Here is a 15,022-nt window from a genome sequence, read left to right as displayed (position 1 = left end):
TTACTTCTGACAATTCAAATCAGCTGTCAAACCTCAAACGTCAACCCATTCCTAGTATTCGAAGTTAATCATTATCAATTTTGCATAATAAATAAAATATTATTATCAAACGTTTTCCTGAATAAATTAGTATTTAGTATATCAATAATATAATAGTGATCTTGTGTAAGATTGTTACTTCACGATGAATACGACATTTGTTGTGAAAAAATAAATAATCGCCTTAATTGGTCATAATGATCCGCCTAGTTTCAGTCAAAGGAAGGAGAAAGTGTTCATAAAATGAGTCAACACAAGTTCTGGAGCGGTATAACAACATTAAATATACCCTCTTTGCAACAGGTACCTGATAAGATTGTTAAACTTTGTTCTTTGGACACAGATTTCATTGTTCTTGGAAGTGACCATGGCCTTTATTATTGTACTGTTTCGGAAGAAAATTTAAGTTTTAAAAAAATTAGCGGTATATCAGCCATAGACATATCGTACCACAATGATATTTTATATATTATTGATGTCCACGGACGGCTCTACAAAACAAATTCTTGTTTCAAAAACAAAGAAGAAATTGTTGTTAAAGAGGAATCAAAGTGTTGCCCTCATGGCTTTAAAAGTACTAGTTTTAAAGTAAAATTTAGAAATGTAGTGACAAGTGATTTTGGGCAACTATTTATTAGCAGTGATGGACATCTCTGGGGCTCTGGTGTCATGCCTCAAATAGCATTAGAAACTAATAGTATTAAGAAAGTTCCATTCTTTGAGGGGAGGACAGTATACAGTGCTTCTGTAGGTCAAGACTTTGCTGCTGTGATAGCGAGAAAAAATGTTAGAAACTCTGGCAATTGTGATACAGATAGTGAGAATGACGATGAAGAAGTGTTTGCATCTAACTGCTCACAGTGTCAAACAATAATAGGGCTGGCTTCACCTGCCTCAGTTCCTTCTTTATCTGAAACTTGTCCCCTTGGAGTTCATATAAGTAAGTCTAGTGAAGATTCAAGTAGTACAACCGCTCCTCAGACTGATGTTCATGTTGATGCTCAAAGTCTTACAGAAGATTCAAGTCCTTCTTCTGAAGAGTCCAAAGTTGAAAAACCTGATGCCATACAATATGTTAATAATAATTTAGATACAGATAATGAACTACAAGTAGAAAATGTTGATGATGAAGATGATAGAGAAAATACTGAGAATGATCATAATAACACAGAAAAAATAAATAATATATTTATCAACACTGATGCTGCAAGACAATTTTTAAGTAGACAGCTGTCCTGGGTATCGGCAGGGGAAGACTATTTAGTAGAATATACAGAGAAACCTACAAGAATAATTAAAGAAAATGTTTCGAATCTTACAAATTTTGTTTATGAAGGTGTTAAAACAGTTGGTGACAAAGTAGCTACTTTATCTAGACATGTAAGTGGAAGTAGTGACAACAATGAAACAGTTGAAATTCTGAACCGTAACTTTAATGAAGAAGTAAATTCACTCATGTACAGTTGCATTTCTAACAAATTTGAAGATCTTCAATTCTCAACGAGTACAATTAGTAGTGAAAAAGAGTTTGAAACAGCTAGGAAGAATGAGAATCTCAAAAACATGTCAAAACTTGGTAAAAATATATTAGCAACTGAACTGTGGACTTGGGGTGACATATCACACGGACAACTGGGTATAGGTGACACGGTTAAAAGGATCAAACCAATGATAGTTATGAGTTTATCTGGTTTCGGCTTGCAAAAAGTTTCTTGTGGTAAATGGCATTGCAGTGCATTGACTTTAGATGGCAGGCTTTTTATGTGGGGCTACAATCATTTTAATCAAGTAAGTTTTGATACAAGAGAAGATAAAAGTAGTCCCAAACAATTTACAGAGAATTCTGATAGCGACCGTATAAGAGACATGATAGCAACTGATAACCACACCCTCGCTTACACACACAATGAAAACATTTTCTACATGGGTAAACATCTAGATGGATTTACTGACAGTGTTGTAAATTTAAATAAGAAAAATGATGAAATTTCTAGTGAAAAGGATAAAAATATTCAAAGCAATGTCGGTGAATCTCAAAGTCTCGGTAATAAAACCGAAAATTTGTGCTATCATTGGAGGGTATTGTCATCTGGCAACATTAGTTACTGTTCCGTAGAGAAATCCACTATATGCCCCGAATTTCAAAATTTGTCTATTGCTCAAAGATATCTAGAAGAAATGCTTTTAATATATCATTCACTAGTTAAGCCTTTTCTCAAAAAGAGCAAAGCAATTACTACACATTCCAATGTATATGAAACAGTTTGTGATATATTTGGTGACATATTAAATATAACCGCTTTGAATGTTCTATCAACTTGGCAATATGCTGAGAAGCACATAAACGAATGTGATATTTCCTTAATAAAAAATTTAGAAGAATTTATTTATTTATATAGAAAGTATTATATAAGTATTAGCAATCTAATTGTTATTGGTGGTTTCGCTCATATTAACAATATTGTTGATGTTCCATCAAGTATCTATAATTTATTTAGTGATCAATTACCTACGAATAAGCAGAAAAATAATAAAAAGACATTGGAAGCTGTTGTTTCCTTAGCATTTGTGCAGCCATTGACAAGACTAAGCTCTTATAAATGCATATCGCAGTCGCTATTACGTCATAAAACAAAAAGAAAAAAAGCTGAACACAAAGCGATTGTAGAGGAAAAAATAGCCAAAGTTGTTTCATCATTAGATATTCTAATAGAAGACCAAGACAAGAAAAGAAAAGAAGCAGATGTTACTAAGTTATTTTGGGAAACTATTGGAAAAAGTTTAGATTCGTATAGAATGCCTGAGAGACGATTGATCAGGGAATCAAAATCTCGTCCATTAAATTTAGTGAATCCTGGCCGATTCAGCAGCCATTGGTTCATTCTATTTAATGATTTATTCGTCCATGTTAGCGGAAGTACACCAAACGTCCATCCATTAGAAACATTATGGGTTGAAGCCGTCCCAAACAGTGACTCCTTGCAAAATGCATTGCAGCTTACAACTCCAGAAGAAATCATATGTGTTACCACTACTTCTGAAGAAGAAAAAACCGAATGGTTACATTCTATAAATTCATCGATTCGAACTGTTTTAAATAAGGAATCAACATTCAAACCTCCGGCTATCAGGACAGCAAGTTATACATTTTCCAATAAGGCAGCATTTTACAAAGATGCCAAATATAATGGACGATGGCTAGATGGTAAAATCCATGGTAGCGGTAAAATTGAATGGCCTGATGGCAAGTTTTATGTTGGACAGTTTCAGTTGAATGCCCTTTGTGGTCACGGGAAAATGGAAATCCCTGGAGTAGGTAATAAAAAGCTTTAAATCGATTTATTTTCCTTACATAAAGTTGTAGGATTTATTAATTCATTAATTAATTATTATTTTTTAGGAATTTATGAAGGCCAATGGAAAGACAATCTGCAAAATGGTTATGGCGTTCTGAAATATACATCCGGTGATATTTACGAGGGATACTTTAAAGATGGTCAACCTCATGGCCATGGGATTAAAAAACAGGGTGATTTTACTACATCTACAGCTACGATATACACAGGAGAATGGGTCGTTGGCGTCAGACATGGCTACGGCGTCATGGACGATATCGGTAAAGGAGAAAAATACCTGGGCAATTGGAGTGACAACAAAAAACATGGCTGTGGTCTCATTGTGACCTTGGATGGCATATACTATGAAGGATTGTTTACGCAAGATATATTGACTGTACGTTTTGTCATTTTTAACCATGCCGTTTTAATTTATCATAATATCTAATTATGATAATGCTTCGCAGGGTCACGGAGTTATGGTTTTTGAAGATGGAACACATTATGAGGGCGAGTTCAGATCTGCCGGCGTATTCTCAGGGAAGGGTGTGTTGACATTTTCAAGTGGCGATAAAATTGAGGGTTCTCTCAGCGGAGCCTGGACAGAAGGTGTGAAAATATCAAATGGAGTCATGCATCTAAATGTGTCTAATCCCGTTCTTCCAGACAATTCAAAACCAACGTATGTATATAAATGTGTTTACTTATATTTTTAATGTTGATGAAAAAACCATTACTTTATATTTTATTGTATTGTAGCTCATTTGGTAAACTAAGTGTAGTACCAAATCAGAAGTGGAACGCAATATTTCGACAATGCTTTCAATGTATGGGTGTATCTGAAACCGTTCTAACTCCGAACGGTAATCACTTGTCGAACGGTACGTCCACTGTACCAGATAACGTTAAAATATGGCAAAATGTCGCAGTTGCCATATCTTGTTCTCATAAAGAAAAACATTCCAATCTTTCTGCAAAAAAATCTAAAGGATCCGATTTGGAAAAGTCAGTCGATTGCCTAGAAGTCATACCGCAGTTTGGCCAGAAAACGCTGGCTTTGAATGATTATATGGAATTAAAGCAATATTTATACAACGTAAGTATGTTATCTTGACAAAATATTTAAGATATAAAACTAATTTTGTTATCTTTTACGTCGTTTAGGAATCGTAAAGTTTTATGAAGCAAATATTAAAATTTACAGAGATTAGACGAAATATTTTTATCGTAGAATAATTTCCATTTTTAATTAAAGCGAATAATTGAAATTTGTTTATTCTGTTTAAATGAAAAAATATATTCTTTTTTCTTTTAATTGATTGATAAAAAAAAAAACAAAATTAAGTATACATTACTCAAGGTAGGATTTTACAAGCATTTTTGAAGAGTCATTTAACAACTATATTGAGTGAAGCTACCACCGTTTTGGAACGTAGATTTACTACCTTACCTACCTAACCTATGAACCTACCTTTATAGATAGTTACTCTTTTTCAACATTTAAAAATACAAAGTCATGTTAGTTAAATTCCAATATGTATGTATGTTATTTGTCCTGCCTGGATGTCAAAAGCATTAACTTTACGCTTTTTTATCATATATATAATCTTTTCCTGAATAATTTGCCTTCTTTACCTATGTATTTTTTACAAATGATTCAAAAATATGAAACGTCAAAGTTAAAAATGTCTGCGGAATTAATTAATGATACATAAAAATAAGGAGAAAAATCTGTTTTGTAATTTTCAGGCTTGTGAATCGGCGCATCATCCCTTAGGTCAACTCGTCTTAAGTCTAACTAATGCCTTCAACACAACCTACGGTGGCGTCCGCGTTCATCCGCTTCTGTTAAGTCATGCTGTCAAAGAACTGAAGAGTATTACTACAAGACTGTACCAAGTTGTTAGACTTTTGTTCCCGGCGTTACCATCAGAAGGAACGGATATTGTGTTGCCATATAAGACGAAAGAAGATCCAGATGATAATGAAGAAAGCAATCCTATAGATGGGTAAGTTTATAATTGTTGGATTTATTTATAACCGACCAAAAAATGAGGACCTCCATTTGACCCATATTATGTAAAAATGTTCCCCATTTTTCAAAAACTTATGATCCCATTTTTATGGGCTTGGGAAACTCTTGAATAACAAACAGTAAATGACTAGATATAGCTATGATCGTGTCTATGTATTGCATTGCACCATTCCATAATATGACAATATTTTAAGGTCATGTTCGTTGTTCATCAAAATATAATGATTATTTAAAACAATGATATTTTCATGATGCATATCTCAATCGAATGGCTCGCGTGATGTCATTGAAGATTTAAATTTAAAACACTTTCGATAAATAGTGATGATAGTTGTTTATAATTCATCTCAAGCTTGGCGGTTGTCTAATTTCATAGAAATTCTGAAACACACCAATTCGCATTGGAACAGCGTGGTCGAGAATGTTTCAAACCTTCTCCCCCTAAGGAGGGCTTTTTGTAGTGTTTTTGTATGGATGCAGATGACAAATCACAGGCTTTTAGGCTTAATATTATTAAACTCTATCTTTAAAATGTGTATTTTCAGCGAAGTAGTATCAGCAGCGTCGTTATTGCAGCCGACACTATTGCCGAGAGTACATCCGGCTTTATTCGTGCTGTACGCCTTGCACAACAAACGAGAGGACGATCTGTACTGGAGGAGACTCCTTAAGTGGAACAAACAGCCCGACATAACACTTATGGCTTTCCTAGGAATCGATCAGTAAGTTGAGATAAACATGTAATATTACTTATTCTGGTGAAATGACTAGAAAAGTCTTAAATTCATAATCTCTAGAAATATTTAAGTTAGTTAGTAAGACTTAAAAAAGACTTAAAAAAAATCTGAATTGTTAATTTATCAAGCGCCTTGTATTAATAGTATCCGGAAAATTATATTACCTCGTAATAATGTTGGTTTTTGTTTCAATGAAATGTGTCAATTCATATCATAGAGAACGGATAAAGGATATTAAACTTTCACATAACTATTTAAAGCTGTTTTTTCAATGACAAATTAAGAAACACTTGTGTTTTTCCTTTTATTCGTTGGAGCTTGCCTAATGTTTCATTAAATCTTTGATATTTCTTTAACAGAAAATTTTGGTCAACCAACCAGAACCATCAATCTTCTCCACCTTTCTCCCCTATGAAAGAACAACTGTTCAATGAGGCTGTGGAAACGCTCCAGCAATTGAAGACGACCTTCTCCCCCATAGAAAAACTCCTCGTCATACGAAGTACTTTCCAAAAAATGACGACAGCCGTGCAGCAGGAATTAGGTAAATGTCGAAATGACCACTTTTTAAGTAAAATGTCTAGCTTATAAGTTTTAATCTATATAAAGTAGTTTAGAAGAATATGAGCAAAGCCGACTTAGGGAACGGATTATAGAGGAGACGTTAGTGCTTAAAGATTTTTTAAGAGAGTTTCTTGTAGTCAATGATGTTCTAGTAAACAGATATGTCATTAACGCGCAAAAAGTGGACTAGAAAACGTCCTAATTGGGACGTTTGCCTTTAGTCGATTTCATCATAATTATGCTAGTAATACGTTATAATACATGAAAATTATGTAGTAATACGTTTTGCGTAATTAAAACATCTAGTTATCCCTTTTTGTTTTTTATCAAGCTGTAAAATAAACGGTCCCCGGCGCGGCACACTTTTTTCTGTTATTTAGTATGGGTATAACATATCTGTTTATTAGAATATCATTGCTTGTAGTCTAATTTACAAAGTTGCTCTTATCAGGCGTATTACCCTCCCGCCATAAATGTTTTGTGCCCGATTGGAGCCTATACGCCACGCTGATGCAGTGTGCCATGAAACGCCTATAGTTTCATTCATTCGCGGCTAATATTGGCTCTCATTGCCAAAAGTTATACAACACCGTGCTCGTTAGCCAAAACTAATGAACGAATGTGGCCTCCGCCGTTATGTCGCAGAATGTTGATAATAGATTGATAATGTGTATGTATTCATAGTAATAATAAATTTATTATTTATCCGTTTCACCAGGTCAGCATTATCTATGGAGTATGGACGAACTATTTCCCGTCTTCCATTTTGTGGTCGTCCGAGCTCGCATTCTGCAACTCGGTTCCGAAATTCACTTCGTGGAGGATTTCCTGGAGCCCGGTATGCAGAATGGCGAATTAGGACTGATGTTTACGACGTTAAAGGTAATTTCACCTATATAAATAAATAAATAAAAATAAATATGAGACAACATCACATACATTACTCTGATCCCAATGTAAGTAGCTGAAGCACTTGTGTTATGGAAATCAGAAGTAACGACGGTACCACAAACACCCAGACCCAAGACAACATAGAAAACTAATGGTAATCTACATCGACTCGGCCGGGAATCGAACCCGGGACCTCAGAGTGGCGTATCCATGAAAACCGGTGTACACACCACTCGACTACGGAGGTCGTCAATGACTTTAATATCTTTTGCATTTGCTTGGTGGTAGATCTTAGTGCAAGCCGCTCTGAGTTAACATCTAATCTATAACTCGACATTATTTCTACCGCAAAACAGTAACTCTTTTTATTGTTACTGGTATACACCAGTTTAAAGTGTCCATATTTGTGAATAGTGGTGACCACATACCACGAGGTAACACATTTGCCGTCCATTAAATCTTTTGTCTTTATACAATAATGGGATCACTTGTATTTATTAATATGGTTATGGTTAAAGATCTTTATTCTCATAAGAATATATAGAATATATATAAATACATAGGTTCACTTACATGAGATCAAATAATGTTAAACACATACATTGATATTTGATACTTGGAATGGCTAGTGCTACTTAATATTGTCTAATATATATTTTTTAAGTTTATTTTTAAAAGTATATAAACATTCACATTCTTTTATGTAGTTCGGCAAATCATTATATAGTTTTACTCCATCAAAACGTATATTTTTATGTCCATAATTTAAGGTTCTGACTTTAGGTAATTCAAGTTTGTGTCTGTTTCTTAATTCATTTTGTTTCTCAATTACAGGCGTGTTACTTTCAAATTCTACAAGAGAAGATGTCTATCAACTCTTAGTATAACTATAATAAGTAAATGGAATAAGATATTGATCTCGCAATAAACGTAAGGTGCGCTTTTAAGCATGGAATTACGCTAGATGATGCTATGTGTTCGTGTTTTTGTAGTTTTAAATGATATAATATTCAAATTTTAATAAAGTATTCAATATTCAAAAATTAAATATATAAGGTAAAGTGTTAGTAGCATTTGGTCCTAAAGTTGTCATTCGCAACTTGGTCTAAGTATATTTTGATACTAATTGAATAAAATACAATGATAAAAATTATGAAACTAATATAATCATGTTATGAAACCTTTTAAAATGAAAGACACAGAAACGAATCATTCATTTAGCGCATAGACAAGAATAAAATAATTATTAGATTGGCAACACATTCCTAGTCAAGGGATATTGGATTATCTGTACCAAACATAATTATAGTGACTCAAATTGACAGAGCGTATTGGAAGCTTCTAATGAGTCCCTTTTTCCACCTGTCTTTTAAAAATATGATTTGAAGATTATATGAATGTGGACAATTATATAGATGCCATATTTTTTGTTAAATATATAAAATGCTATTAAGCATCATCCTTGTTATAATTAAGGTTTTTTGAATTAAGTAATATGTTTGAAGTCATGCGAAACAAACGCGGCCCCAACATATGTAACTATGTGTATATATATGAACAAACTTTATAGAAAGAGCAATCTTTGACCCACCTTTGAAAACTTTTTCAATAGCAATTAATTATTTGTTATATTTTAATTTAATTATGTTATTTATTGAATAACAAGTCTAAGTAACTTTTTGATTCCAAAAATAAAAGGAATTCTTGCAGAATTATTGAAATTTTATTCAATTTCATACCTAAATGAGGAAGATTATCATATATTTGAAATGAAGACAACTTTAACATATATGTTATGCACTTTTTTAAAAGTAAATGCTGGTTTAATATGTTCTTTTTTTTAAACTGATTAATCCATGGAAAAAAAAATACATTTGCAAGGTAATAAAACTTGCTACAATTATTCACATTTGTAGTAACTACTTAGAGTTGTCCATTTTTAACCAATTCCTTAATAATAATTCCTTTTTTTACCAGTTAGGCGTGTCACTGGCACGACCCCTTGACCTTGGCTTTTCCGCCATTGAACTGATTCAGTAAAAATGCACAGGTAATTTTGTATACATAAAAATGTGCCAAAGAAAATACCAGAATTTAATTTGCTTTGAATTTATTGTAATAATTTTAATCAACTTCTTGTAACGTTCTAAGCATAGATAACACAGATTAAAAATTAAAAATATTTATTTTTTCATTTGAATGATATATATCATTGATATTTTTTATAATCCTTTGATTTAATAGAACAAAGTTAAGTTATGTTTAGATGAATAAATTTTATTTTTGTACAAGTTTATTTTATTACAAATTATTCCTTACATGTAGAAGCAATTTTTATTTTTGGGGCTTTAATTAATTTTAAGAAATAATAACTTGCCTAGCAGCTATCATAGTAATAATATTTAAATTTAATGAAATAAAATTAGATAATCATTAGTTTAAAAATAGAAATCCATGAATATCAAATATATTTTTATTCCATTGGCAATATATATATTTTAATTTCCGAGATTCAATAAGCAATACATGCATCCAAAGTATAAGTACAAATATATAAAGAAACCATTAATGTTTCCTCATTATTATAATGTAGTTTTAGATATAAGTATTCTATATAGACAAAACATCTTTTTTTTTTAATTAGCAACATGTTGTTATACACATATAATTAAGTACTTCTACCATATCATATTACAAGTGAAAAGAAAGATACATAATTATTTATTATATATTTCATGCTATTGTACTGTAGTATATAAATTATAAAAATATTTATTTAATTTCAATAAACGTTTAGACAAAATTGTGTATAGTTGTTTTATTATAAGCAATGTACTGTCCAAGGGTCTAACGCCAATCGCCGAAGGGATCAATGTAGTAGCTATTGTGCCACCTAAGGGTAAATTTGACAGCTCAAATTGTCATGTTTTATTTTTTTAATTAGCTACTAGCCAAGGAGCAGACAATACAGCCGCATCATATTTTTTTTTATTTTAATGCACTTTCCAGGGAAACAATTAATTAATAAAAATAATACACAAATTTATTAATTAAGGCTATTTATTTCATTCCTATAAAATAACATACCAAATGTCTCTTTTGTACAACATCATATCAAAAATGTACACCACTATATAAATTTCGTCTCAGGTAAATGTTACCCATTACTCTTGATTCCTCATATTTCCTTGCTATTACACTTCATAAATATTACAGATAATTATCGTCCGCTTACCTGCCTAATCTCTGATAGGTAAAAAATTCATAATACCATTATAGAGGTCTTGTCGTGTAACATAAATAACATTTAAACAATTAACATTCTCAAAAATATAATAAAAAATATTAACTAATGCTAATTAGTTTTGTCAGAGTTAAAATGAAACCTGGATTGTTACCAGATTTTATACAAAGGAAGTACGATATACTTACATTTATTTAAAAATACACGACAAGCCCTGCATTGAATGCTGTACAATATATCTACAATATGCCAACACCTATTTATTGTAATAATTCATTGTTAAGTAATCAAATCTTACAAGTACAATGACAAACAAAAAATGTTTAAACAATGATAATTTTTCAAACATATTGCACTGATATTCGGTACTTAACATTCACTTATACAAAACAATGAAATATTGTCGTATGTCAAGCATATCGTTTTTAAAAAATATTCATATAAATAACAGACAAAAAAGAAATCAGTTTAAAATTTATTTTAATACTATTTAAAATGTAAGTAGTGTTTGATATATCCAGTACTGTACAAGCACGCCAGCTATAAACTCACATACATACAATAGCCAACGAGAAATTTGACCGTCAACATAACAATATGTTGAATGCAATGATGTTTTAGTAAACAGATATGTTATTAACGCGCAAAAAGTGAAGACTAGAAAACGTCCTAATTGGGACGTTAGCCTTTAGTCGTTTTACGTAGTAATACGTCATAATACGTCTTAATTACGTAGTAATACGTTTTGCGTAATTAAAACATCTAGTTATCCCTTTTACTTATTGTTTTTATCAAGCTATCCTTTTTACTTTTAACGAAATGTAAAAAAAAATTAAATAAACGGTCCCCGCGCGGCACACTTTTCTCTGTTGTTTAGTATGGATATAACATATCTGTTTATTAGAATATCATTGCTTGAATGAATATTAATTTTCATTTTTCAGAGATTTAATTATATTGTATGTAAATAATCTTTATCGCTGACGTTACAACCATTTATAAGTTGGATCAATCTAACGAGGCAGTGACGTAGGTGGGTAGCTATTGTTAGTCAATGTGTAAAATAATAATCCAGCATTCACCCAAACATCTAAACCTAGAGGCAAGTAATATTTGGGAAACGATAATTTTTCGTCGTTGAAACAGTGAAAGATGGTACGAACAAGCACAATCTTACACTAAATAAATATATAAATGTTCTCGTTATTTAGCCACTGCATTCTATTTATGATTTGTACTTTGTTTACAAGCGAACTAAAAACCCTGACAGAACACAGAACTCGACCATTATAGCACTTGATCTAGATAAAATTGTACAAAATTTCCAATAAAAAAAAAAAAACTAAAATCATTGATATTAAACGATTAATTTGAGAGCTTATTTTATAAATTACGAAATATAAAGAAGCATAATATTTATGTGTTACTATTAAACGATATTAGTGACTATAATATTGTACCAAATAATGGGTTAATGGCTTTTTCTCACACTAAATATGGCTACCGTTTAAATTGGTTTCGAAAAGCACCGGGACGTTTAAATCGAGTTCCGTACCGCTTTATAGGAGTTAGCTAAAATCCAAACACGTAAACGTTATTGCGTTAAAAATCACTATTTCACATAACTTACGCTAATATTAAATTACAATATTTAAAAAATAATAATAATAATCGCAAAATTAATCATATAACAATGAATTCCCGATATAATGTTAAAACCATAGAATTTATACTACACATTATGATATAGGATAAAAAATATCAATTCAATTTTATTGCATGCATAATTAATTTTTTTTTTAATTATTTATTATATCAAAATTAACAGATAGTAAATTCCTAAACAATGTGGACGTTTGATCGGTGACGTTTCATTTTATAATAAGTTTATAATATGATACAATTCACGGGGAATTGATTGCGTTCATGTATAAACTCGCGTTAAATATACATTATATGAACAACATAATTCTTAAAATTACAGAAATCAACGTATATATTACTATAACATACTACATCTATGTGTTAATTCTTACGAAATAAATGCTCTACTGTGGTTTATGATTGATAAATACGACGTTCCTATCGCACTCAATCTCTGAAATAATTTGACAGCAATCGATATAGCGCTCTCTCTTTCCCGCGTACGAGGTTGAAAAGAGCCAGTTGATATTGATGTCAAATTAGTTTAGTTTATAGATTGTGTACAATGGATTTAGCATCGAATGTCTAACATACACACGATACATAGACAGTGCATACATTTATACTTCTACGATTTAATATTTATTTTCATATCACTTAACTATATGTATACGCTTTAAGCGAATGACTATTAACAGTTTTTATACTATGGGTAAGTTTGCAATGAGTATTCAAGATCTAATATTAATTTGTATTTAATTCATTTAATATTTTCAATTGTCAATAAAAACTTTTTGCTGTGACCTACATTTTGGGCTACAATAAATCGCAAAAGTATAAACGTCGATTGATGAATGATTTACATATTGAATATAACGCACATAGCTATATTATACAATAAGATATGAACGGGACGGCTGGTTTAGAAAAACTTTGATGAATTATCTACGAACGAATATCACGTGATCACGGAGCAATGGATGAGGCGAGACGTGAACAGGGTCAACGACCGTTTGACATTCGCAATAAAGCTTGACGTATAGATCAGAAATCAGAGCATCATTAAATATAAGGATAAGGTTACAATTCTAGCGATAGTGTATAACTATTAATAAAAAAAAACATATATGTATAATACGTACATCGATATACTAAATAACAAATGTGTAAAATACGAAAAGTTTCAATCGAATCAATTATCGAAATCATAATTTTTTACTTCTTTTTTATTTTATTTACATTTCCACTACAGACATTCAATGGTTTAAGATACAGAATAATAAAAAAAAAAACAAAGATTTTTGCTAGGCAAATTGAATTAAAAAAAAAATAGACATAAATGGCATAAGCCAAGTCGAGTTACTTATATATAGGAATATTACATATGTAAGAATGCTTCCAAGTGACCGTCCACTGCTCACTACAAAACTACCAACCAAAGAGTATCCGTGTGCGTTACGAGTTTTGCAGTACAATTTTCGATTCGCTTATTCAACTAATACTGAAAGCACCATTTTATTTCACCTAATTATTTAATCGAATTCTTATTATAAAAATGTTTTAAAAATTTTGAATTTTGTCTCCCCGAGCTGAATATTTGAAAGCTGCACACAATACTGAGTTTAAATTATAGATAATGTTATGTTATATTTACCATGATTATTGTAGACAGTTAACTGTTATGCGCTCTTGCTGTCATTTATTTTCCACACTATAATATTGATTTCTCTGGCATATTATTATACAGACATTCAAATGTACTTCAATACTTTTATACTCATATATCTTATTCGTAAGATTACTATATTAATTCATAATAAAATTATATTCCATCCAATTATTCCATTTTTCAATAATTGAATAATGAAATAGAGTTGCAGATGTCCACGGACGGTGGAAAGTCACTTTCCATCAGATGAGCACTCTGCTCGTTTGCCACCTATATAGGCTATAACACAATATAAAAAATATTGTGTTAATAATACCTGTTTAGCCTAAGTGTGAAGAGTATAGCGAAAAAATCAACTCAATTAATTTTTTATCATTCTATTCTATAAATTTTCGATTATTGATAAACATATATCCTGATTAAAATTGATTCATTTATTGTTCCAATATCTCTATATAAATAATCCATAGTTCCCTATCACACAAAACAATAATAAACAATCCATCTCATCATCACAACATAATTACGCTTCATGCATTAGGGTATATTTTCTAATTCAAATTTAAAAAAAAAACACTTTATAAGTACAAAAACAAATTTGACCTTGAATTGACATAACTGATTGCTATCAAAAATAATCTTAGGTATCATTATAGATTCATTAAAAACCTTAATTTGAGTGACGTCAAAGTGGATATGAGTGGAATAGTGTAACATTATTAATAGTATTACATACCAAAGGCAGAGATATTAGTAAATCACATTGAATATATAAATTTATGGTTTGTTCATCTCTACTTATTTACTTATTAAAGTAAATTTATTTCAATTATTAAATAGGATATAGCATAAAGTTCAATGTAC

At 31.0% G+C, this 15,022-nt stretch overlaps 1 protein-coding gene across 1 annotated transcript; it reads left to right on the top strand.

Annotated features, from left to right (window-relative positions):
* The first annotated feature begins 19 nt into the window (after positions 1–19).
* On the top strand, positions 20–10,409 carry LOC124531446 (alsin). Its single transcript, XM_047106033.1, has 9 exons — positions 20–3,355; positions 3,440–3,771; positions 3,842–4,056; positions 4,134–4,470; positions 5,124–5,383; positions 5,955–6,131; positions 6,506–6,690; positions 7,429–7,592; positions 8,436–10,409. Exons 1-9 carry the CDS (start codon positions 283–285, stop codon positions 8,481–8,483), a joined length of 4,791 nt encoding a protein of 1,596 aa, XP_046961989.1. The 5' UTR covers positions 20–282; the 3' UTR covers positions 8,484–10,409.
* The last annotated feature ends 4,613 nt before the right edge of the window (positions 10,410–15,022 follow it).

The sequence above is a fragment of the Vanessa cardui genome, chromosome 7 (assembly GCF_905220365.1).
Source record: "Vanessa cardui chromosome 7, ilVanCard2.1, whole genome shotgun sequence".
NCBI classification, from domain to species: Eukaryota; Metazoa; Arthropoda; class Insecta; order Lepidoptera; family Nymphalidae; genus Vanessa; species Vanessa cardui.
This window is presented reverse-complemented; position numbering and strand designations above follow the sequence as displayed.

Excerpts from the sequence above, each read along its gene's own strand:
- LOC124531446 (XM_047106033.1), top strand. The coding sequence starts at position 283 with ATGAGTCAACACAAGTTCTGGAGCGGTATAACAACATTAAATATACCC. Across the intron at positions 4,471-5,123 it reads TAAAGCAATATTTATACAAC|GCTTGTGAATCGGCGCATCA; the intron begins GTAAGTATGTTA and ends TGTAATTTTCAG. Across the intron at positions 6,691-7,428 it reads AGCCGTGCAGCAGGAATTAG|GTCAGCATTATCTATGGAGT; the intron begins GTAAATGTCGAA and ends CCGTTTCACCAG.